Genomic DNA, 26,836 nt, shown 5'->3' with positions numbered 1-26,836 from the left:
GTTATATCTGCATTATACTACGCAGAAGAAAAGATCGTTGTGTTGTGTGGATCATTGATAATTCTGAATAAAACGAGTTAATCATACGCGTGATTATGTATTGATTTATAACATTATGTTCAAATTGACCCGAACGAAAAGTTTATCGCGGATCATCAACGACATGTTACACGATACGTTCGTTATACCTGCTAATGATATACCGGTTAATAATATCATCAACTGTTTAACGATAACGCGTAGTTTAATAATGGAGATACGATCTGACCGGGACTGAAAGTTCGCTGTGGATAATCGGTGATCCAAGATACGTACGTCATACGTGTTAATGATGTACCGGGTAATGATACCATGAAGTGTTTCGTGACAGTAAATATCCCTTGACGGGGAAAATATTAACTGACCTGAACTCCCCTTGTGATTTATCAGTGAACCATATTAATGAACATACTCAAGTGATAAAAATGAAGATTAATGGAAGTGTCTGATGCCTAAAGATTTGATTAGTTTTCGAATTAGTTTTCGACATGGTTTTTTTTTTTTGATAATTTCATACTAGTTATACTAATTTAACAATTTTTAATAGTACTATACATTATTTAGTTATATTATTAGTTTCCTTGCCTTAACTATACGATAAAAAATTACTATGACAGTAAGAAAAATAGTAGTCAAAAAATTACTGTTTTGTAGCAGTAATTTCACTGTTACACGATAATCAAATTTTATCATTTTAGTAATCGTGCTTTTACTAAAATACTAATATTATTGTTTTACAGTACTAATGTTTATTGCTACGATTTCTTTATTATTACACTAACGTTAATATGAGACTGCTTAGAAATTCTAAATTGAAATTCGCAAGTTACGATAAGAGAAATAAAATGCAAGGAAGGAATTCTTTAAGCTTTACAGTTTACGATCTTACCTCGGACAGTAGTAGGTTAATCCTTTGTTCCGTAATTCTTTTTCCGCTTACAATGTGTGCAAACTTAGTTATTCGCTACCTGAACACTGACAGGTGACGAATATTAAAAGATTGTATATAACTTTTGCATACAGTGTTCGATAAGCTTGGAATGAAAACATTTTATTCTTTTTTTTTCGATTCGCTTTTTCACGTAGAATCACCCCTTACTCGCTCGTACTACGAATTTCGGCCCATCCTGTATAAAAATAGTAATTAAGGATAGAAATGGAGATATTTTAAATAAGAAAGTAAATTCAGCTTTACTCAAAATTTCCTTATGGCTTTTCCGATGATTAAATTACTCGCGAATCGGGAAGGATGATCAAAGGTGTGTTCCATCGTATTCATGATCCTATTCGGTAAAAATGCGACCGAGGAATCGTGAATCCGTGAAATTTCCTTCGCTTGCAGCTTCGATGACACCAACGAGGATCGCCGCTCTTGCAAATAGGGTCGGCGTTAATCCGACCGTGAAGATAATCGTTTTTCCGTTAGGGACGCCGTTGCTTCTCTTCCGGTATGTTGCATCGACGTGTCATGTAGATCTGATTACGTGTGCTCGCATACAGGGTGGCTTTAAATGATCCGACTAAGATCCTGGTTAGGCAATAATGCTGAGTCACATTGGATACGAATTCGAACTAAAAAAGAAAAATTTTTATTAGTATTCTTGATATTTGAATATATATTACATTTATGCAGACTCACGTTCAACACTGCATATTAAACACCTATGATAATATAGCCAACCTTCGTATCTTTGTCCATAAAGTATATAAAATACGCAGTAAAGGAACGCCTCGAAAAATTATAATACCACACAATAATCCTTTCTAGAAGATTAATTTGGTAAATATTTTCACAAAATTTCACAAAAGTAATTTTTTGTTAATTTTCATAAACAATAATAATCCATAAGTATTTATTCAATACTACGTCATTAACATGCACCCAATAACCTATATTTAATCCCTTTACAGTACGCAGTAAGCCGCTGTATATTAAATTTTCCTGACGTAATCACCTAATTAAAATTTATCGCGCATAATTAGCTTAAATCGCATATATTCGTATCTAAAATTACGAATACGATAAATCTGTTAAATAAAAATATCGACTTCTCCTGCTAGTCATAGTTACACGACAGAGGGCTTAAAGTAGATTCTCGTAAATTCCAAACACACTAATCAATTCATCCGTGTTGTTGACAGTGCAAAGAACGCGCCAAAAAGACGAGACCTACGCTGCCAACCGCGGTAAGAGAGATGTTCGCTAAATTTCCTTATCGATCGTCGACCGGTCGGTGACCTCGCGTTGCAAAAAGCGAATCGTCGACGATAGGGTTGCTATAAGCAGCTATGAATTCACGTGGGCGTTTCCATAGAGCAGCATTAGCGGGAAAGGGAAGTCATATACTCTCTCTCCCTGTGTCGATCTCGGGAAAAAAGGAAGATAGAAAAAGATAGACAAGGAAGAAGCTTTCGTCCCGTTTCGCAGGTCCCATTAAATGGTCCACGATAAATGTTTATACGCAGCGATTCTGGACCGTGTTTCGTTTCCAGAGTCAATAGGTTTATCTCTAAATAGGCGTCCGTCCCCTTTTTTCTGTTTTTTATTTCTCCCCTCTTTTTCAGTTTCGTTGTTTCCTATATTTTTTTTCCATTTCTCCTATTTTGTTTCCCTTTCCTTCCTTTCCCCACGCTGTCCGTAAATTTATGCCGGCATTTTCGGAGGGCGTGCATGAGAACGCGCATGCGCACGCCTGGTCGAAACAATGCCTCTATTTCCATCGTGTTTCTGGCACACCGACTTTTCGTAAATTCGAACCATTAAATATGGAGGCGACGTCTATATATACGGGGTCCGCGGTGTGCCACAGTTGGCATCGATCGGACTATCCTGAATCGAATCTACGGCAGCAGGCCGCTTTGTCAATCGGAACTGTCTTCTTGCGTCTGGCTTTGCGTTCGACCCACAGCGGTGAACTTTCTACGTTGCGTTGGACGGGATACTGTATACTATATACCGGTCTTGTTTGTTTCTTCCCGTTTTTTTTTATTTTCTCGCATAAACTGCAAATTTTTTAACGTCAAATTGATTAATTCACTCTCTTGAAAATTTAAAGGGGCATTTTTGTAATCCAGCTTTAAAAAAATCGATTTTTTTTTTACATTTTCTCAAAGTATATGGTTTCGAAAATGCTCGGGTAAAAAAGATTCGTTTGAATTCGTAAATATTCTTTACGTATAAATAAATCTGTGAACGAAAACTGCATACCAAAACGTATCATGACTTCCTTAGTAAAAAATCAAAAAAAAATCGTATTTTATTGACTGGATTACAAGAATACCCCGTTAAAAATATCACAATAGCAGGTTAGTAATCAATTGTTTCGTCCGTTCTATAACAGAACACTTTTTCATTTTGGAATATTATTTCATCCGTAAAAAAAGGTCATATCAATTTTTATGTCAGTGTATACGTTCGTTGTAACTACAAAATTCTCGTCTAGTTTTTAACGAGAACTAGATACATGGATTTTAACAATGAGAATGAAATCAATTATCGATTTCTTGCGGAGAAATAAATTCCGTATTTTAAGAAGGAAGGAGAAAGCGACGTCGAATGTCGTTTTTAAAAGACAGAAGGCGCCGTCGATCGACGACCGTCCAAGCACGTTATTATTACCCTTCAGATTAGCGGCGCGCGAGATGCTAAGAATAGCATTGAAAGTAAATTGATCGCAAACGCTTTAGCGCGATGCGTTTCTCAAGCGAAGCAAAGTGCTTTACCATGTACTCGCTAAGAAGGAGCTTTACTTTCCTTAGGTACTAGTAGTAATAGGTCAGCACGCTTTTTGAAAGATTTTAGACCCAATTGAATTACACAGTGTGATCCCAGCAACAGAGTTAGGCTATAGAGACCATTTAACGAATACCGCCTTTCTATGCCACCATCTTTTGCACAGGTACATCGGTGTATTTGCGTAGAACTTGTTGAATGATCTAAAACTTTCTTGTGTGATATTTTTCTAAATACTTTTAGAACATAGTTATGGAATATAGACGAACTTAGTTGTCGCAAACATTTTACTTAATAATGGGTTGCAATACGATATTATAATAAACTGGATTTACCTTGTGGTATAAAGACGTGTATTTAGAGGTAGAGTCAAAGATTTCGACATTCTGTATCGTACGAGGTCACTTCTCCCTCTATTTACTCTTGGTCCCCCGCCACTTCAAATCTCCCGCCACGCAGCCATATTTCCTTCGTTACGCAGACTTTATACGTGCATAGTGCAATCTAGTTTCCCCCACCATACTACTTGGTATACCTCGCCATGCAATCTAGTTTTCTCTAGTATTGTATATTGTAATAACCTGAGAAAAAAGATTAACGTTTTAATAAGGCGAGGTGAAATAACACAGAGTGAGAATTTACTAATAAAATTTACTATAGCTTATACTAGTAACATAAAGGGGAAAAGACAAACGTAATATTCTTCCATAAACAGATAACCAAGCAATATCTAATCGTATAGTCTAAATCGTATTTAGCCACAATATCATATTTAGTACATTTAAATCTTACTTGAAATATTTACCATGTTCCAAATAACTTAATCACGAATTATCATCTGCATTGCAATCGAACATTCTTCAAATATATTATATTTTTGTCCATCTTCTATCCACGATGATTTATTGAAGTCGATATATAAAGCTCAATAAAAACACCTGAAAATATCGAAATTTATGAATGAACAGGAAACGAAAAAAGTCGATTAACGTTTAAAACCGATAATATTTCGGCTATTGATAAATTCATCGATAACTTGACCGAGCTGTATTACCGTTATATTAAAAATATAAGATCAGATTATCTGATATATAGTTTATCGCATACTGGATTTTGAATGTACGCAAAAGCAACTTCTCGCTGGTTTAAATGCTGACCAATTGCGCTTACTCAAGCAACTGTCACGTCGATATCGCAATCGTGAAAAGCAGGAACGACATCTATACGTGATCGTTTAAGGTAGCGATGGTTTTCGAATGTGTCCAATTATTGGACGAATCTCCCAATTAATTTGGCAAATTATTATTGCATAAGTTACCCACGTATTGATAACACGTCGTTCCTCGGGCGAACGTGCTGGCTGGAAATTTCGTGCTCTTAGTGTTTAGCAAACAAACCTAGCATTATGTAAATCTGCTGGATGTAAGCTGTTGAGATCCGCGATGGCATAACATTGGTGTGAACGAACGTTCGTTGCCAGAGGAGACAGGCGAAGAACATTTAAGAATTTATTACCCCAGAAATTTCCAGAATGTTGGTAATTAGCGTTAGGAAAACTAATCGAGTCAAAATAGATATCGGTAGAACATTATTTTCGCTCGGTATTTATATTAATATCAATTTAATGACCATAATGGATATGATAAGCCACGTGTTTTGTTTCTTCCAAGGAAGCAGTCTAAAAGTTCATCTTGTTGATGAATTCCAGTAAATTACAACTGTTTTGTTTTATTTGGTTCGGAACCTAAATATGTATTTTACTCTGTTAAGAAGGTATTATTGTAATCCATATTATACATGGATATATATGTTTATAAAAATTTACTTCTTGTCGCGATTCTTCCTCTGTGAGGATTACGATTCCGCTGATCTGCCCCTCCCCCTCCTGCCGCAAAGACCGCTCACCACAGCTAGCTCGTTTCTAAAAATAGTCTTCCGTATCGATATCAGTCAATTTTCAATTTGTTTTTCCAAAATAAGATCCTGCATCGGCATTTGCCGATTTGCGATTTGTTTTTCTAAAAATAGTATCCCATGTATATATGATTTCTTCCTTTTTTTCAGATGGCAAATTCCCTAAAAAAAAATATATATATTATTATTAATTCGATAAAATGCTAATTTTGTACGAACACGTTGTTTTCTTACATATCACGATAAGCTTTGCATAGAAACTAATAATCCTGTTTTCTCACAAGTGCTCTTGGAACATTTTTCTCTGGACAATTCGTTCGGATTAACGAAATGGAACATCTAGATACCAATCTTCCCAAAAGGCGGAAAATTCGTGGTGGAAAGCAGTTCGGTTTATCCTCGCCGCACTACTGTGCATTGTTAATGCGAGCAGCGCGTTGCTAAACCCGGAGCTGCTTCTAAACACCGGATGTTCCATGCAACGCTCAAGAAAGCTCGCTTACGAAATCACTTGGTCGCGGCGGTTAGATCAGTAAAAATCACAGATACAAAACTCGGCCGATGGGAATTGGTACATCTTCCGAGAAACTCTCTACGATTGCATAATTCTTTTTACCATCAGTACAATATATTTCAGACTAGCCTCGCAATGTATTGCGAAAATAGTAGCACTTTGTTGACTACAGACATTTTCGGTCTGTTCAAGATTTGTCGTATCGTACTGTGACATCTAGCAGATGATTAGCGTCGATTTTGCCGAATGCGCCCATAGATGGTGCTAATAGTCGGAGGACTGATAGAATTTATTTGCATGTACATATGTACTTTCTACATTTCATTCTCTGCCCTATTATCGTACTATTTTCAAAACTTACATTTCAAACTGCGGGGGTTCAGATGAACGCTTTCCGCCAAATGGCTCGTTATAAAATGTTCATCTGTGTTTTTATTTCTTTAACACTGCTCGTTCCTATAAATTGAAAAACATAATTATCGGTAGTAAAACAAACATTCAGTAAAATGAAGTTTATTTCCTGATGCAGAAATAATCTCGTTTAGTTCCTCGTTCCATCAAAATTTCATAGAAATGTTTCCTAATGCCATCACAATAACAAATCTCATCGTCACTGCACCGGTGCTCGTATTTCTTCGCCGACTGAAAACAAATCGTTCCATACATCGTCTTTCTCGCACCCTTACTCTTCGTTCGTCCTCGTTCGTTTTTACTCGTTCATGTTCGACTCACTTCGTTCGCCGAGTGTGGATCGTCCGTGGACCCGAGTGTTCGAACGATACTGGAAGGAAAGAAGGAAAATGAAGAGAGGAGAGGAAGACGGAGAAAAACTATTCCGCTTTTCTTTATTCCAAGGCACACGATGATCGTCGGATAAGAAAAGTGAAAACGCTTCCTCGCTCTCTCACCGGTAATTGAAGTGATTCGACGTGGAAGTGACTGCAACCGGATGGAATGCGTATTGTTGACGATCATCAAAGCCATTCCAGGAATAACGAACCCCTTACTTTCACCCGTCATCGTTTCTTGCCACGGTTCCCCGGGGATAATTAACGACCGACAGGAAAGCCCCCGATACCGGCCAAGTTTCTTCTCTTTCCTCTCTCACTCCTCCTCTCCGTGTCCACCACTCCTTCTCGATACCCCTGAACTCTCAACGAGCTAATTATTCGCGGACGATTGTTAATTAAATAAATTCCATTCCGTCGTGGCGTGGCCACTCACGAGACGGTTCCTCCTCCTTCGCTATAGGAGGATCGATTTAATCGTTCGGAGGTCGTTGACAAACCGACCCAGGATTTTCGTTTTACATTCTTTGTTTTGGCTAAGTTACCTTTGCTATATTCCATGACTTCTTTCGCTCTTCGGTGATATAATGAAATACGTGGCATTTTGGAAGAATAAATTGTGGTATGACAAATTCTTCGTTTACAATATGAAGATCTTGTTTCGATGGATTTAAATGTACATAGATGTCTTATTTGATTGCAATGATACATTTCGTGAGAACCTCTATTGATTCTGCAGTTGAGAAGCACTGACTTTGAGTTGGCTCATGATCGGTTTCTCGGATCAAATATCTGTTTATAGCATTCTCGAAAAGCTCTGTTTTTCTTATTTCTTTTTCCTTGTGTAACTGTATTGCAGACTTCTTGGAAGTAAAGTTACCTACAAATCACCCAATGATTAGTTTAAATATAAACCACCTGAGCTAATACGATTTTCGAAATTCCACCTATCTATAAATTCTAACAAGCGTATTTCAATAACACCTTTAATATGAAAATTAAAAATAATACTTAATAGTCTAAATGTATTATGGAATATCACGATAATCGCTGATAAATAAGATATTGAACACGGAAATGAAATTAAGGCGATTCTTCGAATAAAATCTTCAACCAATAAACAACTGATAGGAAGTAGTCTACAAGAGGTCTTAAAAATTTGTGTAAAAAGTCAAAAAATATCTTGAGGTCAAATAAAATGAAAAAGCAGAGATAAAAGTCGTCTGACTAACATGCTATCTTATATCAGCGGGACTACAATGTCGCCAAAGGTATTGCGTATCGAACGTATTAATTACCGATGCTATCGATCCTTCGATTGTTTTTCAGTAGCCATGTGGCGCGACATCTGTGTCGTTGATTTCTGACATCGAGACACCAGATAAAAGATAAGGTCATGAAGAAAGTCTGGAAACACGTCTGATCGAAAGATCTCTTTGAAGTCCAAGGACAGCTGATGCAGCAATCGATCATGCAAGATCATTCTTCTCACGGTTGAAGCGGTTCCACTGGATAGACCTGAAGAGATAGCTGATGAGAGAGGATATAAGGGTAACGAGGGTGCACTGACTACGACAATCCTGCACAAGCTCCTCCTGTAGTAGGGATGAGAGAGGACTAAGCTCGATAGGTAGGTATATGCAGTAGGGGGATCACGATATAGCGAGGTCGTAAAATCGGTCAGTAGTCAAAGTAATCACGTTTCATGTGTCGAGGGACAGAGGAATTGGCAGAAATATGGGCACATGTGGATGTGAAATCCCGACCAGGAGCGTACGACGAAACTTATAATGCAGAGCCAACGTATGCACATTATATGCAATAGAATACAATAAAAATTGTATTTATAGGAAAAGAATGATTAACGGGAACTTTGGGGAAACGTGTTTTCTCGACAGTTTCTGGAAAGCATATGAACGTTATTTTAATAGTAATTAACGTTTGTTATTTGTCCTTCAGTAATTTTTGTATCGTTAATCGTTAGACATACCTTTTTTATCGAGCGAAGTTCTAAAAGAGAATGCTGTTCATAGCCTCAAGACATCAGCCGATGCTGGTACTCGATGGTTTAATTTACGACCTCGCTATGTGATAGCTCATGCTATACTTGTGAATTTCAGTCAATTGCAATGCAACTGTTCCACTTCAGGGATTCGAATGTTACTCATCAGAGGCGATTATATTTATTCCGCAACGTACTTCTTACAACTGGAAAAGATGTAAAAATATTAAGTAAACCGTTGAAGTATATTAATGTGATTATTATGAAACTTATTTGATACAAAGAGGAACAACCTGTAGCATAAACAATCTTTTTGTATGTAAAAGCTTGAAAATATTCAGAGGTCATCTTAATTCTTTTAATTCCCACAATTGGACAATTAATTACTGCCATTCAACTTGAATAAAAATTTATGTTGACATGAACAGTGGGAGTACGAAAGGCGTGAAGAGAGCAAAACAGAAGACAAAAATGTATAGAAATTTCCATTGTTTTATGCGTTCTCTGTTAAAATTACAAAATTACGTTTTTAACAGCAAGGACAGAACACAAAAAGCGAAAAATCAAAGGAATGATCAATGGAATTATTTAAAATTCTAATCTTGTCTAAAAATATAGAACAATTGCTCTTTATGCGAAAGTACGTGCTTTTACTGTCCACTTTTAATTTTCATCCTTATCACCGTTGGGAACAATTTAATTCAATTACAAAACAAAGATCGAAGATTGACTATTAACCATGTATCATTGTACATAACAAGAATAATTTTCAACGTGGCGATAAGGCCAATGAAATAAACGCCACGATTGTGTGGATATTAATATGGACTTATCAACCAGTTCCTCGTATAAATTAAAAATCAGCGTGACTAATAGATGGCGTTAAAACATCGCAGTTAACCTCTAACCGGGAATGCAGCTCTTTATCAACACGTATCACCAATATTTTTTCGTCCTCCCCATGTTATTCCTGAATTTCCCGATAATTCTGTTTATCGTGTTCCACTGCGTCTTTAGAAGGTAAAAGGAAAGCCGGAACGAACTATAAAAAATTGAAAAATGCAATAAAAATGTTAACTCAACGATTGCTTTGAGTAACAAATCACACGATAAAACGTATCCTCGAGAACAAGTGCTCGCGATTTAATATTTACCGACCAATCCAAGTATGGCAAGCTGTTCCTCCTTTGCGATATATCGCTCGAGTGTGACTCTCGATAGCGTGACGATACGCGAATATGCAGAATAACGGACGTAGATGCAGGCTACATTTTCAAATAACGCAGAATACAAATATGGATGCGGCATAAGTCATGTTTCCGAATATCTAGTGTAACGAATGTCCAAAATATTTCAGATGGTATAGAAATGCAAAGAGAAAAGAAGGATAGAGAAGAAGACAAGGAAATGACGCAAACGTATGACGCATTTCTAAGCGAGTATCTCTAAAACGAAGTGAAGGATCAAAAATGAAATGCAAGAGAACGAGACATATGTATATCGTGGCTACTAAGTACTTAAATTGTAAAGGTGGGTGGGATGTACTCCGAGTAAATGAAATAAATACCAGATCTGTTTTCAGGCATTCAAAATATAGTAATGAGTTAAGGTAGAATTTAAATCGCGGTAGGGAATAACAAGGCAAAGACAAGCTGCGTTCCCAAGTGTCCACAATATATAACTAGGAAATCAAATAAGTATAAGCAGTGCCTCCGAAAGTACATAAAGATGGCAAGAATGCAGCGTAAGATAAATACGAGAAACTCCTCGTTAAGCGAAGTTTATAAAATATAACGATGAGCAAGGATGCACAACGAGAAACCAACATAATTGCGAGTCTGTTTGCAAATATTCACGAGATACTGGCGAGTGAGGATGTAACACGAAGAAACCGAGGAAATCTACGCAAGAAAATGAAATAAGTGCAAGACGCGTTTCCAAGTATTCAAAATACAATGGTAGATAAGGGCGCAACGCAAGAAATTGAGACAAACGGAAACCCAGTTTCCAAATATTCATCAGATAATATCGCGTGAAGACGTTGCTACGCAAGAAAATGAAACTAGCAAGCCGTGTTTCCAAATATTCTGTATGCAATGACGAACACGTAAAGCGAAAAATGTAACGCTCGGCTAAGATGCAACACTGTATAATCAAATAAAGCAAACGCGAGCTACGTTTCTAGGTACTTGAGATATAACAGAGGGCAAGGCTGTATTTGGGAAACTAACGCAAACTCAGATCGTGTTTCCAAATATCCACTAGAAAATGGAACAACCTCAAACCACGTTTTCATCTGTCCGAAACAACAGGCTGAACAGATGTAAGCTCCACTTTGAAACATCCAGAATAAAGTAACAATCAGACACGTAACGTTTCCAAACACATATTGCAAGAAAACAAAGTAGCAACCACAAGTCGCGTTTCCATTATCCAGACAAAAGAGAAAAAAGCTAGAATATGAGTCACAAGACCTAGCGAATGTGTGTCGCGTTTCCAAACAAAGTTTGGTGCGCCACAACATAGGAGGATGCAATGCGTGAAAACGAGGTGAAAGCGCAACGCATAGCCGCGTTTCCACGCGAGTCTGACTAACTCAAGAACGCAGTGTGGGCAAATTGATTTAATCCACAGGGCCGGAAAAGGCGCATAATAGTCCGGGCTTTCGGCGGGAAGGAAGGACGGCCGGGTCGCATTGAAATCTAGCATTTCGCCGCTATGTCGGGGCTTTATCCGGCGGAAAGAGCTCCTAATATCGCGTGCCGTTTATCGATTTATCCCGGGGACGACGCACTAGCGACACGTATTGCGGATCGTACGTCTCCCGTAGCATTCGTGGCATTTCCTGCACGGTTTCAACAGCATCGCCGCGAATCGATTTACATAAGAATTTCCAGCTGTGTGCTCGCCTTCGTGGAGGAAGATGAAGAGGAAGGAAATGGAGGGAAGTGGAAGGAAGTGGGAAGATGAAGAGGGGAAGGAAAGAAGAAGCGATGGATGCGATACAGGGTGAATCGATAGCCCTCGTGAAGGTGTCACACCGTGTGGAACAGCAGATTCGCTCACGTCACACGACTACTCCAGCGTCCTGAAATAGCATACTTTTCTTCATCGATCAGTCTCGGCCGTCTGCACTAGCCCGCCCTCCCTTCGCTCGTTCGCAACCCCTGTCGACGAGAACGTCGGGGGTCGAGGTTAACCAGTTCCTCACGGTTACTCGCGGTTAGATTATTCGAGAGGACAGACTATTTGGGTGGTCTTATTAAATTACTTGTAAAACGTTCAACGACGTTTCGTGAATTTCCAATTGAAGTGCTTTACGCAATGTTTCTCCTGCTGATTTTCCACGGCGTAACACGAGAAGTAGTCGTAATCCTTGAATTTTTAACTCTATGATGATTCGAACGGAAACATCGTTAAATTTGGATGACTTGATAAGATTTCTCGGCATACTAGAGACATGTCAAGTTTTCCTTCCAGTCACGATCAGATTGGATCGAGTAACGTAGCAGCTTGATGACTTAGCCTCTGCTCTATGTTTATCCTTTCCTTCGTGAATACCAAGACGCTTGTAGAGAAATGAAGTAAACCTAAAAATTGATTGAAAAATTATTAAAATCTTTAAGAATCTGTTATCTGATCTATAATCTTCGTATTAATTTTAAACGTTTGTTATTATTATTGTTATATTTAACATTTTAGTCATCTCGTTGTAACATTATCTATTCAAGAAGTATTCGTATTTGCATAAATTTAATTCTATTTTATTTTTTCCAATAAAATAATTTCTAATCTTCAACTTACATTTCGCGTAATTTTCACTTTTTAAATAAATTCAAGGTAATTTCGAGCAGAATTTTAACAACGCAATATTTTGTCAGATAATATAGTCGAAATGTTGGAAAAGGGCTGATTTTAATGGGATGAGTGAAGCCGCGCAGTATGTGGCGCACACTGCCTTGCTGGTTCCCCGTCAGAAAGAACATGAAAGGAACTTGAAAGCGCATTTTAAAGCAAATAAACACGTGTTTGGATGACAGGTGTTCGTTTTCAAGCAAGTGTACAGGGTGAAAGAGGGCATGAATTTATTTCCCCTTTCTTTGTGCTATTCGCACGCAGGATGTCGTATTTTAACCAGCCACGTAAATACCGCTGAAACGTTTAATATGTATCGTACTGATAAAATGCAAGTAATGGATTTTCTCTTTCACGAGTATCAGATTTAATTTCAGAAGAAATAACGACTTATCTTTCCGCTTGGCAGGGTTCGCCTATCTTCCGGTTTCGAAACAGGTATTTATCGTTGAAACTTCCGATCATGAGGAAGTTCTCGTTCATCGAGGCTTCCTGGTTCTTGTTATTAATATTATTTTCTTTTCTCCTCGCCATTTTTTTTATACCGCTTATCCTCGACGAAACTGTACCCTGTAAAACTTTAATGACAAACACGTTATGCATATGCAACGTACAATTTGCGTAAATGCACGTTCTATACGAAGACTTCTCAAGATCATTATACATGTTACATGTTACGTACATACGTGAAACGAGAATTTTTAAATCCTACGCTGGAAAAAATACATCGAGTTTTTAACCTGCGTCATTCTTATCGCAAACGGAAACCACGCTGCAGTTACAAGGTTTCGATGTTCGATGTCACACGATCAGAAGCAGCGACAATTCCTCGTGCAAATCTAATTGTACACTTCGAGGATGTTCGCGAATGTAGGTTGTCTAACGAGGTTAACAAATTCTTCCACGCAATTAGCGACAATAGTGACGACATGCGGTGAATCATGGAACTAGTTGTTTCTACTTCCTCGATTGTTGGTAAACCGGAGGAATTTTCCATTTTTCATAACATCGTTGATTGTATTATCTATTTCAGTAAATTTTACTGTTTATTAAATTTATTTACAGATTCGATATATATTTCAAGAATCCTTCAGTTTTATACTGTTAATTAAGTAAATAAAAGAAGAAGATAAGGAAAATTGGAAAGATTTTTTAATATTTCGATTTGATACTTTGCGAAAATTGATTTTATATCAAAATAATGCACACGATAATATTTTTATCGTAGTCAAATTAGAAATCAGAATTGACAATGTTATTCGTCAAGTTATTCGTTAATATCCGTTTGATATTTGTAAAAATAATAAAAAAAGTTTACCCACTAATTTTTCTTCGATCTGCAATGACGTCTTCAGTGCCTCTAAACTGGTTTACGACTGCCATCATATACATATATATACAGGGTCATTTATGCCTGAAGTCCATATTCCGAAAAGAAGAATATCTGACCTGAAAAAAGATATTAATCGTATTAGGCAAAAATATTGACTATGTGAATTTGCAAAAAAATAAATAAATAAAAAAAGAATGTGTCGTACGGAATTGGAAGAAAGATTGAGTTACATGAAGTCGTAAAAGAAAGTACGAATTATGTAAATTAATTTGAGGGCGTAGAAACGCTAATACGACTCATTACGAGGTTCATAATTCACTGGATGTATGGCCGTACAATTAACGTGTCACGAAGCCTCTGGCGGCAGCAAGCCGAGAGCCTGGACTGAGTCGATTCTTCTGATCGCGGTCTCTTAAAAAAGTCAAGATTCGAGATTAGCCGCCTCTTGTGCAGTCCTTAGGGAGCGGCCTAATTGCTTCTCGGTATACTCGACGGCGACCGTCCCTTTTCAACGCCTCTTGGAACCTTGAGCTTTCGTCCCTGAGGGCGATTCTTTAAAAATAGCGACGATCACCTCCCTCTATTCCTACCCTTTCCTCCCGGGAGAAAGCCTCTTCGGCCTTATCGCGTCAACTTGTCCCTTAATTAATGCTCCAAACACTCGGGCGTGTTTGCGATCCATTTAACGGAAGAGGCCGACGGTTCATCGAAATCTTTCCTAGCCGTTGACGCGACTGGCGACGTTCCTGTGTAGAGAAATGGTAAGAAAAGAGTGGTGAGAGATCGTGAGACATTAATTATTCTATGGAGTAAGTCGAAGTAATATACGAGCTGAAAAGTTTACCGTTTAATTACGTGGCAAGTGCGTGGAAATTTGGGAACCATTGATCCACAATATATATTGCTGAGCCATTGTTTAATGAGAAATTATTTATTCGGAAAGTTCATACCGAAATTTATGCATATAAACCAATGTATTTTTATAATATCGGATGTAATTCTGTGTATTTCTAGTGGTATATTATATGTAGTATATGCACTGTTTTTACTGACAATGGTTCGTCATTTATTGGGTAATTCGTGATTTCTTTCTTGAACCTGATTCTGTACTTTTTAACAGTAGATCTTCTGGAATAATTTTTAGAGGTTTCCATTTAACTTTCCATCGTTAAAAGAAGTTGCCTAAAAAGTAGAATAAATGATTATCAGACAATGGTATATATATTGAATAGGAGGGATGGAGGTGAAAACTGGTTGAAGACCAATATTTTTTACCTATTCTTCGTTGATACAAGAAACTTAACGTTTTGTTGAAAAATGACGTCTCTGCTATTGACTTATCTTGAATTCTTTTCTTCGATTCCTACACTTATTGTTCAACTAATAGTAATATTCCTCCAAATCCAGCGTTTTATTATTTGATCGATATTTATAATAATTAACATTCTTCCATTCTAATGAATACACGACAGAATATATATCGACTGTCAAAAAGGCCATGAACTTTCCAAAAGATCCAATATTTCATTATAAGAATAGAGTCTACAATGTTCGATACATTCGATCCACGCTCTGCTAGATTTATCCAAATTCATATACTTCTTCGTTATGCCTCGAATTTCAATTTTGTGGAGACCCACCAGTCTCTAAAGCATTTTTGCGGGGTCACTGTTGATATCTGCAGTAGTAATTATCTTTATAAATAATTTTATCAAGAAAATATTCGGTATACTTATTCCACATTTCTATCATACACATTCAAGTTCTTTTCTGAAAAATATATTTTTGCATTAAGATTTAAAAAAATCTATTTCAAATTTAATTTTATTTAAATACAATTTCCTTACCTTATCAAAAATATATTTGCATACAAATGTAAGGAGAAGGGGGGCTGGTTATTTGGCTATTACAAAAGGGGGTCGCGACTCGAAAAAGGTTGGCAAACACTGACTTACGCCATTTAACCTACTTTTTCGAACATTGTTATACGAGACGTATACATACACGCGTGCACGAAAATTTTCAATTTGCATCATACCGAGCCATCGTGAATTTCCAAACAAGTGCGCCATATCCGTTTGGATACGCGAAGAAAGAAATTCCGGTAGACAAGCGGAGACAATGCATCCGGCAAATGTAAATCAGCAGATTTCTCGATCGGATTAGAGCACGTCGAATGATGAAGCTGGGGATAGTGCTTGAACTCGATAGCGAGAATTCTCAATAACGCGTGGTGGCAGTCACGCCGTGATCTATCCAATCCTCTTCCTACAGACGTTCTTTCCACGTTAAATATAGGCGACCTGGCACATATATACTCATGGATATTTCGCGTATTACGCTCTTACACCATGGTCAGATTATAGAGAACTAAGAACAGAGACAAATGAATATTAAACTAATGCATAAATAATTTATCATTGTTTTTTTAGGTTAGTATTTGATAGAATAAAAATTCATTTTACCTTACGATCTTCGATATTATTGTTAATGGTCAATCATCCTGAATTTTCTTTTCATAGTAGAATTTATTTGTTTGAAACTGAAATAGGTAATGTGATTTTAGTTTATAAAATAAATCGAAATCATCGTCTTAGAAACCAACGATGACACTTCGCACGTTACACGTTTTCAATTTTTAATTTATTTTCTTAAATAAAGACAAAAACCCGACAACGTTTTACACTCACCAAACGTTTATTTTAAATGGAAAAGAATACCTTTTCCCGTTTAATCGAAATGTTACGTTGATTTGCATAGCTTCTTTAAAGTCAGTAATTCCATGGGATTACTTCCTTTCCGTGTTTCATACTGTGAGTACCATCTACCTTGCTATAATGGTTCCGTGTGCGTAGACATGTTATTTACATTATTCTTTCCATCGTTTATTTTCAGCAAAAATCCCTTTAATCCTTTGAATAATTTATTCGTTCCTTGTGTTATTCGTTTTATATCCTCAGGTCATTATTTTCTGTTTTATTATCGTATAATTTAAACTGATTAAAATTTTTGAAATATTTCCTTGATTTACAGTACAACAATGAGTTAGAAATGATAATATGGATGTACAATATATTTAGGATAAACGCGTATATTTAGAATATTCGTACTTCGTTACACTTTGACATTATTCGGATAATTGAATGTACACATAACCTAAAAGTTTGACGTATTGCTAAACGTGACTTGTCTTTTCGTTTTGCACCGATGCATTGTCGATGCGAAGAAAGAAGTAAATGACAGATACCAAAATACTGAAACTGCCAATATAAATATCAACGTGAATGAATATTGAGATAACCGGGTATTTGACTAGTTGAGATCTTAACCTAGTATATTATAAAATAATTTTTTAAGCCACTTCTGTTTCACTGACTGCACTGTACAACGCAATTTACTGAGAATAAGGAGTTATATTACTCAAACGTACTTTCTACCATTATGAATAAATAAGAAGGAGCTGTCCGAAACTGCATACAAAAATCCTTGTATATTTAAGTAACTGCCTGTTTACCCGCGATAACTGAGAAAGTAGACTCAGTGTGCGTAGTAAGAGCTACCAAGGGATTCCCGAAAGATGACGCTAGTATAGTTAGAGTCAGGGAAATTTACATTCACTGATACATCGGATGAACTCGGGTGGGGAACCTTCCTGTGTTATTGACGCTCGAGAAAAATACAGGACCGTGTACCTCAGGCTAGTTCCGAACTAACATATAATACGTTATGTAAGCTCATTGGCGACACCCTTTCGACGCTGTGACGTCGTTTCAAGGAGAGATAGAGCAGCTCCGCGTGTTTGCATCGTCGCATAGCCGAGCAACGTTTCGGTGACATAACCTGGATGGTACATAGCCGTACGGCCAGTTTTAGAGGATGACGTTCTGTTTGCCGATGATCTTAGAGGAGACACGTTTGTGCTGCTTAGTTGTGGACCAATGTTATTCTCAAACAATAAGTTTTTTGGTAAACAGTATTTTTCCAAAGTCATTATGCACTGAACATTTATCCTTTTTTTTTTTCTCGTGCAAAGATAGAGTTTAAAATAGGTCGAGGGCGATTTAATGATACTAAATTTTACTATTTAATGAAAAAAAAAGATTGTAACTGGTTACAATTCCTCATTTTAATCGGATTGCTACTAATGACGGCTATTACAGTAATAGTTCCTACATTTATCATCAAGGGATTTCGTACTGATTCGATCTATACGACCTCTGTCTTTAACGTTTAAACTTTACATTTAAAATATTATTTATGTCATAATTGCCATTTACAAATTTCATTTCACTCAGTTTTATAAAGTTTTTTCGATTAGACAATAACTATTTAATAATAAATCTATATTATCATATTTTTACAACATATTTAATACCCCTTAAAATAAAATTAACCGTACTTTTTAGATGTTAGAAGTAAGGAGGTATAACATCGAAAATAAAAGAGACGAAGATTTAAATGTATTTTTTTTTTCAAAAAATACTAATCGCCTGCGTTACATTGACATGTTCAAGAAACCGACAAACGATACATGTTAATCTAATTTGATTGGTTAATAATCTTTGACCAAAATCAGTACCAATACTGATTCAGCTTTAAGCTGATTAGTTTATAGAATACTGATTATCTATTTTCAAATTAAACAGCCGTCGATAATCCGTTTTATATTTAACAGCTGTTAGACATTTGAACTTCATCAATATTTAATCTGACCTTTAATTATTATTCATGAACCACAATGGTCTTTCGCTGTTAAGGTGATAAGCCATATATCCTTTTTTTAACGAGATTCTGTCTGTCTTTCACTAGTTCTCTCTTTTCTGCGCCAGTTGGAACTGTTACGCCAGTGCTGTAACTTTCATGTGGTCCACGGAAAGAGGGCCCTTTACATGAATGTTATGCACAAATCAAATCTATTACAAAGGTACTATTTACAAGTCATAAATCACTAAATCACCATAAGATGACAAAAAGGTGAATAAGTACTGGTGCTAAGTTACTTGCTTCAATCCTATACTGTTATGTAATACAAAGATATTGTAGGTGTAATTGAAGAAATAATTGAAGTCAGTGGAAAGTTGCAGAATTTAAATAAAGTCTGTTGGGAAAGAACTGAAATAGAGAAGAAGCTTGACCGAGAAAAATTGGAGAAATAATAAAGATTATTTTTTATTTCTTATACATAATTGACATCCTCTACTTGATTATTAGAACTACTTAAGAAAAAAAAATACAATCCTGCAAAAGGTAATTAAATTTTTTATTGGAAATTATATAAAGTCTCTAAAACTAATAAAATATTTAATGTGTGAACAATGATATTGGATTATATTTACACATATAAGTACTGACTTCGATTTTATATTATTGATTCACTGCCTGGAGTTTCTTGATTTTACTTTCAAATAAATTAGTTAATCAGTGACAGATTGTGATTTACGTTTGGGAATGGGTCATATACACAACAGAGGTGTCAAGTATTTTATGAAACGGCTAATAATATTTATGTAAATGTCACAATGAACTTTAGAAATTATTATAGATTCATTATTATAGATTCATTAATGCAAATTTTGCTGAAAGGTTGTTCATTTTGAAATTTCAAAATTACACGAATCTTATAATTTAAGAGTCATGAAAAGATCCTAGTATCCACTAGAAAGTATTAGAAAAAGATATACCTCCCTATAATAGAAATAACACTATTCCTGCTTCAAAGCTATTTAAGTTATATTTCAAACCTTTTTTTCCTTGGATCAAGAACAAAGAGGAATCAGATTTTTTGGTTTTGATAGACTACATATATTATACCTACACAAGTATCTTAGAAGTTCTAAGTTAGAACATCAATAAACAGAAAGACATTTTGTATCATATCTCAGCAATTTATTCAATTCCAGGTATAAATTGACTGAAAAGCAAATGGATAAAAATTGAACGAAAGGAAGCTTCGAGGGATTACGTATAAAAAGATACAAATCGATGCATCAGAAAATGATATAGCGTTCATTAAGTGCACAACTTCTTTTCCAACGACTGCGAAATTGCTAGTGGTCTGGACTTCGAGAAGAAAAATGATAATCCCTCCTACTTCCTCTTTCTCTCTCTTTAATCAAGACGTGTCTAATGCACTTTCTCAAGAAACCCACCGTTGCAGGAAGAGACTGTCTTTTCCCGGACAGGAAACTTATTTCGCGTGAGACCACGAGGAGCAGAATTCGCCTTCTTAAACCCCGAAAAGATTCAAAATCTCATACGACTAGAAACCAATTTGAGGCCTCCGTTTAGGAGGAGCACGCTTTTAGGTCAAGTGGACTCGGACACAGGAAGTTTAGCGAGATACCTTCGCTCTCCTCGGGATAAGGCGAAGATTAACCTCGATACACGTGGAATTCGTTCTGTGTGAACTGACGCTTCGTTCTTTCTATATTCGTTAATTATTTCAAAGTATATAGTGCAGAAATCGGTATAATTTCCGACTTAGTTGAGACTTACAATTGGTATATTTATCTGCTTACTTCTTTGTACTACATAGGGGGATACGACTTGACAGGATACGAATTATTATACCTCGTGGCAGGTGGCTGAAAAATTCATACATGTTTTAAGCAGTACAATGAGAAAATGATTTATTTAAATTTCGCGCATATTACATTTGCGAGTTTCTACACGTCCATTATGAGGCTTTAATTATCTATGTACAATTGTTATATCCAACATTAATTCATTGGCTGCTCGACATCATGCATAATCAATAGCCGCTTAAATAAATTCCTACACGTCTGTATTCGAATCAGTATTGCGTTGATGCTTTATTCAAATACACATCGTATCTGTGAGAAAGTCAAGGCTGAGTTTAAACACGGCTTACTAATTAACGAATTCTCTGGATAAAAATGAACGTGTAAAATAATACATATATATATTCAAAAATTCTTTTAAATAAATATATTCTATATGACTCGCCCACGCAGTTGACATTAAATAAATATTAAATAATTCGTAAAACGAAAGCAATTGCGTGAAACGTTTTCACGCAATATTTTTTACCCGGTTTTAACCTCGTGAACCATAAACCTTCGACGTCGAATATCATTTTGTTAATGAAGCTCGCCCCAAACCGCGATGGTTCGCTGCAAAGAGACCTGATATTTTGCGAAAAATTCTACCCGACGATCACGTATTAAAACTTCGTTTGCCTCGTCACTATTCACTGGATACCGATAAAAATATTTGTCCCCGGGGTAGCCGCCGATTATATCCGCCATCGGCGTATTTTTCAAAGGACATTAAAATACGCGTGTATAAAAGAGCGAGTTCATGCAACCGGTTGGAATTAATTCTCATACGACCCACCTAAAACGATCCACGTTTACGCAAATGCGTAAGGGCGATCTGGAAAAAAGTATCGAGTAATTTATGCTCGGGTAATGCACATTAAAATGAGCGAGAGATGTTCTACCGACGTAAGTCTGTAGATTAATCTTCTGGGAACATCGACTTTAGTCATCATCCACAAGACGATCTGTACATGAATAACTTACTCCGGTCATCATCCAGGAACGATCTTTAGATGCCATTATTGACTATAGTTATCATCTAAATTGGGTCGTTATACGTTAAATGAATATATATCCAACTACTACTTTGTCGATACATTATATTTATTTCTCCTTTATATATTATCGCCATTTTGTGCCTCGAATGTCAGCGACCTGCATAAATAGTCGCACTTCGTAATATCTACTTGGCTGGTATGCTCGTAAAGAAAGGATTAATCTCGAAGGAAGTAAATCGGTATAATGATGGGTGTTCATTTCACGTCAGACTTTTGTCTCAGATATTTTTTGTTAAAGATACCGAAGCTTTCAAGTTTATCGTTTTCGTAAGGCGGTTATCAAACCTTTGCTATTTTTGGAGTTTTAGCGATATCCGATACTTGATTAATTTCACCCCAAGGAGCAGGAGAAGAGTACAAAGAAGATCGGATTGGTTGCGTGAAAAACCACGTTTTCTTTAAGATTCGTCTTCGACGCTTCGTTGGGTTTGAGAGATTGCCTAGTCATAAACCCATAGGCTTTATCGACTTTAACGGGTCTTTGTCCCTTAACTGTAGCTTTGAGGAATTTTCAGACCTTTACCAAATTGCGGGTATAAGTGACGTTAGGACATGACAGTTCTCTGTCGAGCTACTAGATATTTTAGTTATTTTTATTTACTCATGTTATAACATAAAGGTATATTATATCTATCAAAGCATCCTATCTCGTGGAAATAGTTAAAAGTCTATACTACTATAACATTTGTAGGGTGTATCCAATATTTATAGGGTACATTCAACGTTTATAGGGTATATTCAACGCTTATAGAGTACACCTAACGTTTATAAAGAATATCCAACACATTCTCAATATGGAATAAGCTAAGATGATACCTTCTGTATTACCCGTTTTATTTATGCATGTACCTAACTCATGGTGTATCAAGGTGAGAAACCTTTCTTAGTTATAAAAAACGATATACCAGCTGACTGCAGCCATAATGTTCATCAAAAATATCGTCCATGCTAGCTTTATGAATCCGTGGTGCAATGAATAAGCTATCAGTTAATCATCGCTAGGACCATTTTCCTCTTCCATAATCGTAATGTCGAAACAAACCTCATAGCGAGCCTATTCTACTCCAACCGCGAATCAGCCTCTACCTTTTTCCGCGAATTAATATAGCGAGGCAGATATGCCGGCTTTTGACGCATCATCGACAATACAAGCCGTTTCCATCCTCCTATTTCGTGCACGGTTCGTTTGTTGCCGGAAATTGAAATTTTCATGTCGATCCGAAATATTAATGGAGCCAAAAGAGCGGAGATAACGGCCACGCGGCAGTGCCTTAATCAACGAGCTCCCCCATCGATCTTTTTTATTTCTCCCTTCCTCTTTTATCTCTTTCTAAAACCCCTACTCTGTTTTCCTTTTCCGTCTACTTCCATTTTCTTTCTTGTTTCCGCTGTCGTCTGCCCGTTTTTCCTTTCCTCTCGGGCTCTTCAACGTGTAACGAACGTAACGTTGAAACGAAAGCACGATATAAAACGCACGGTTAATTCCCGATTTCGGCGGCGAACCGTAATCCAGCGGGGCGAGAGATCGAGCTTCATTTCCGGTTACGGAGCCTGGATCAGGAATCCGGCTAAACAAAGACGGGTTTCGGCAATTTGGTCGAGAAATCCTAGACTCGGTCGAGGAGCACCACAGGCAACTCCATTACCAAGTCACGGAAGGAGAAAACCCGTGGTCGTAGGAGAATGGAATTTCACTTGGAGATCGAAATCCAAAGCTGAAATTAGGAACTTGGGTTAGGAATGTTAGCGCTGAAGAACAGATAGAGCGAAGGGTGATCAAGGAGGAAGACGTGGTGTACAGCGTGATACAGAGTGGTCCGTCTCGTTGATGTCGCGTTTCTAACGAGGAATTTCTAGCAGGGTTTCTCCTCGCGACACGTTCCACTTGTCACACGCGTTCATTTTCTATGCCGGGGAACATGAATTTCGCTGCGCTCGTGTGCACACGAGCGCCAAAGTACGTTGGCAAAAGTGCGAAATTGTTATACCTTGATGGAGGGTGTGAAACGTTATTTTTTGACAGACCAGTATGCGTAATTTAGAAATGCATCATTGCTTGGTATTTCGTAACCTTTTGTCTTCTTGAAACTGGTGCTACCTATCTATAATATGTGCTTAAATATAATATATAATAATAATCAAAGTTGCATAATGAAAATAAATACGTATATAGGGTATCCCAGCAATGGCAGTACAACCGAGGAGAGGGTGACTTTACGTGAGAAAACAAGTCAAAAATAAAGAATAAAATTTTTTCATTTGAAAATCGATTTTGAATATCCACAGAGTACATAATTACAATTAGCTATAGTTAAGATAAATATACTATCAGTATACTAACACCTTCCCTGTTATATTACCGTTGCTAGGGCACCCTATATATATAATTATGTATATATACTATACTATGTATACTATCCTATGTATATAATTTCCTACCTACCTCAACATTAATTTTTCCAAAAAACAGCGACATTTTTCCAACATCTGAAAAAAATAAACAGTCTAAAATCGATCATTCTAACTACCTTTGTATCAAAAGTAACACGGTACTCACCTCAACTTCGAGTCAATATCACGTATATGTATATTGTAGAATTACGTGTCTACTTGGATCCAAGGTAATTTGCATCCTATACGAGCCCTAAAAAAAAGGCAAAATTAAAATTGCAATTCGGAGCAAAGTAAAGTTCTTTTTAAAATCGCATCGAAAGCAAAACTTTGTGAATAATTTGAGAACATGGTTTAAAAATTTCATAAAGCGTGTGCTGATCGACCCAACCTCACTCGGTCACCAAACAGACGCCTATACGAATAAGTTGAACACTATTCGCGATTATACTCGTTCACCTTGGAACTTACCTCTTTCCTTACGTTTATAATTCGAAGAAATTACTGCACGGTTGCATTCGCGCCTCATCCTCCTACCCGCAGGTTCTATTTACGAAGTTTATTCGACTCGATGAATGCCGATTACCGAGCGACCGGCTGCAGGCGACTTCAAAGTGGCGCAAAGTCACGGCCGCGCCCCGTTGATACGATTTTTTCGATTCCGCCCCCGGTCAGCCTGCAAATATTTTGATTGGATCCCAAAGGGCATCAGTGTTCCCGCGGGTGGTCCCCCATGCAAATTGTCTTCGTAAACGTTCCTCGAAATAACCGTACGTTCCGTCGGTAACAAACATTCCGGCTTGGCTAAATGTCGTTTGCTGTTGCTTGCTCGACGAAACCATAAGCATGGAGGGGAGGAAAAACGACGAGCAGGAAAAAGTAACACGAGCTCGATTTCGTGCGAGGATATCCAGCCACCGGGAAAACACGAACTTCCGTTTCTAATCCCAGCGTAACAAACGAAATGCCCGCAGCCTGGAAGTTCCAAAAACACGAACCCTGTATATGTATATAACACCTAAAAGTTTGCCAGGCTTACCTCTATCGTTGCTCATTTTTCCTTTAATATATTACCGACCGTTCCGTGTAAATCCGCCTTTTCCTACCATATGGCACGTATCGTAAATAGTTGCGTATTTTTTCGGCGTTATTCCATTCAATAGCGTTTTGTTCCTCTTTCTCGTTTTATATTTTTATGGAGCAGAAAAGAGAATAGAAGAGAAAAGAAGAAGAGAAGCACTATTATAAGTGCGAGGCAAAAGAGAGGTTATGTTTCGATGGTATCGCAGTAATATCATTAGATCGATTGAACGAATTTTGCCTTTGAATATAGAATTAGATAGGAAGAAACACCTACTTAAATACAGCTTCAATCACTCGGTAATGTATCAGGTTAAGTAATACGTTCGTTTGATTTCCGAATTAGCTTTAAAATCCCGTTTTTCAAATAACTAATTACGAGAGATGAAAGAAAGCTTGTTTACATCATTCGTATATACGTGTATATCGGCGAGCTTTCCCCTCGTTTTTCCTATTCCAGCTATTCTCCACGGAAATCTTAGCAGAAACATGACCGTGGTAATGCGAGCGTCGCGCGAAGCCAGACGGGTTGCAGCAAGCAGGCGCTCTCCGGCTGGCCTACCAGTGAAGCACGGGCCAGACAGAGAAGCGAAGAGGGAGAAGGAAGAAGGAGGGTGTGTATCGGAGAGAGAGTGATGGACTGTGGGCTCGAAAGAGTGGGGTGCGGCAGCAGGAGGAAGAGAGAGGAGCACGGACGAGCGAACGCGGTACGATCGATCGGCACTCGGCAAGCAGCGGGGGTTCCCCCATATATAGACGAGTTCTTCTGCACCCTGCACCACCACACCCACGCTCTCTACCTTCTTTCATTCTCTCCGTCGTTCGCTCTGTCTCTTTTCGTGCTTCTATTGCTCGGTCTGCGTCGTCTCTCCTTTCTTCATGTAGCTCTTTGCCTGGCTCTTGTATTTCTTTTTCTCCCACGCTCTACGTACGACTCTTTCGTTTTATCTCTGTCTCTTTCTTTGCCTCCCCGAGTCCAAGGAGCTCTGTGACGAATGACGGACATAAGCAGAAGCAGCTGTTCCCAACAGACGTCGCTTTGCTTTTCTCTTTCGATGTCTACCTACCCCTGGCCGCGTCCCTTCCACTTCGGCTTTCGTCTGTGGCGTCCCCATTTTCTCGGTTCGTAGGAGAAACCTCGTCTTTCTCCTCTCTTCTCTTTCTCTTTCACTCACAGTGTCGGTCGGGTGGGGAATCGTAACGAAGTCGTAATGAAAGACCCTTACGCTCTCGCGTGTCATGAACCGACCAGCGGGGTTGGAGAGGAAAAAACGCTCGCGGCGGAAAGCTGAAATGTTGCCCGACTAATTCTCACCGTTAGAGGGGAGGAGAGTGGATGGATCTTTGCCCCACGACGATTACCAAATTCTGCGGTTTTTGCCGTTCCTCCTTTCTCTGTCGTTCTTGATCACTACTCTGAACGAAACCCTGCGTACCGTGTGATTTACTGTGCCACACTTTGAAATGCAAGCGGGAGGGTTTGATTTGACGGCCACAAATTAAGCAAATAGTGTATGGGACGAAATGCGTGTCACGTGATTTAGATTTGAGTTAGGTTATGTCTGTAGG

At 37.6% G+C, this 26,836-nt stretch overlaps 2 protein-coding genes across 4 annotated transcripts in view; one reads left to right on the top strand and one right to left on the bottom strand.

The window, feature by feature from the left end:
* UBL3 (ubiquitin like 3) overlaps nt 1-26,836 on the top strand; it is a 92,181-nt gene that overhangs the window by 26,291 nt on the left and 39,054 nt on the right. The gene's annotated exons all lie outside the window — the stretch shown is intronic.
* LOC108548662 (uncharacterized) lies at nt 7,275-9,153 on the bottom strand. Of its 2 annotated transcripts, XM_017901723.1 has the most exons (3): nt 8,979-9,153; nt 8,287-8,506; nt 7,275-7,868 (listed from the first exon to the last, which is right to left on the bottom strand). In XM_017901723.1, exons 2-3 carry the CDS (start codon nt 8,459-8,461, stop codon nt 7,678-7,680), a joined length of 366 nt encoding a protein of 121 aa, XP_017757212.1. In that variant the 5' UTR covers nt 8,462-8,506; nt 8,979-9,153; the 3' UTR covers nt 7,275-7,677. The 2 variants fall into 2 exon arrangements, with proteins under 2 accessions (XP_017757212.1, XP_017757205.1); XM_017901716.1 differs by lacking the exon at nt 8,979-9,153 and having other exon boundaries at nt 8,287-8,820.

The sequence above is a fragment of the Eufriesea mexicana genome, unplaced genomic scaffold, assembly GCF_001483705.2.
Source record: "Eufriesea mexicana isolate 0111107269 unplaced genomic scaffold, ASM148370v2 scaffold474474821, whole genome shotgun sequence".
NCBI classification, from domain to species: domain Eukaryota; kingdom Metazoa; phylum Arthropoda; class Insecta; order Hymenoptera; family Apidae; genus Eufriesea; species Eufriesea mexicana.
The sequence above is the reverse complement of the archived record's forward strand: the minus strand, read 5'-3'. Positions and strand labels throughout refer to the sequence as shown.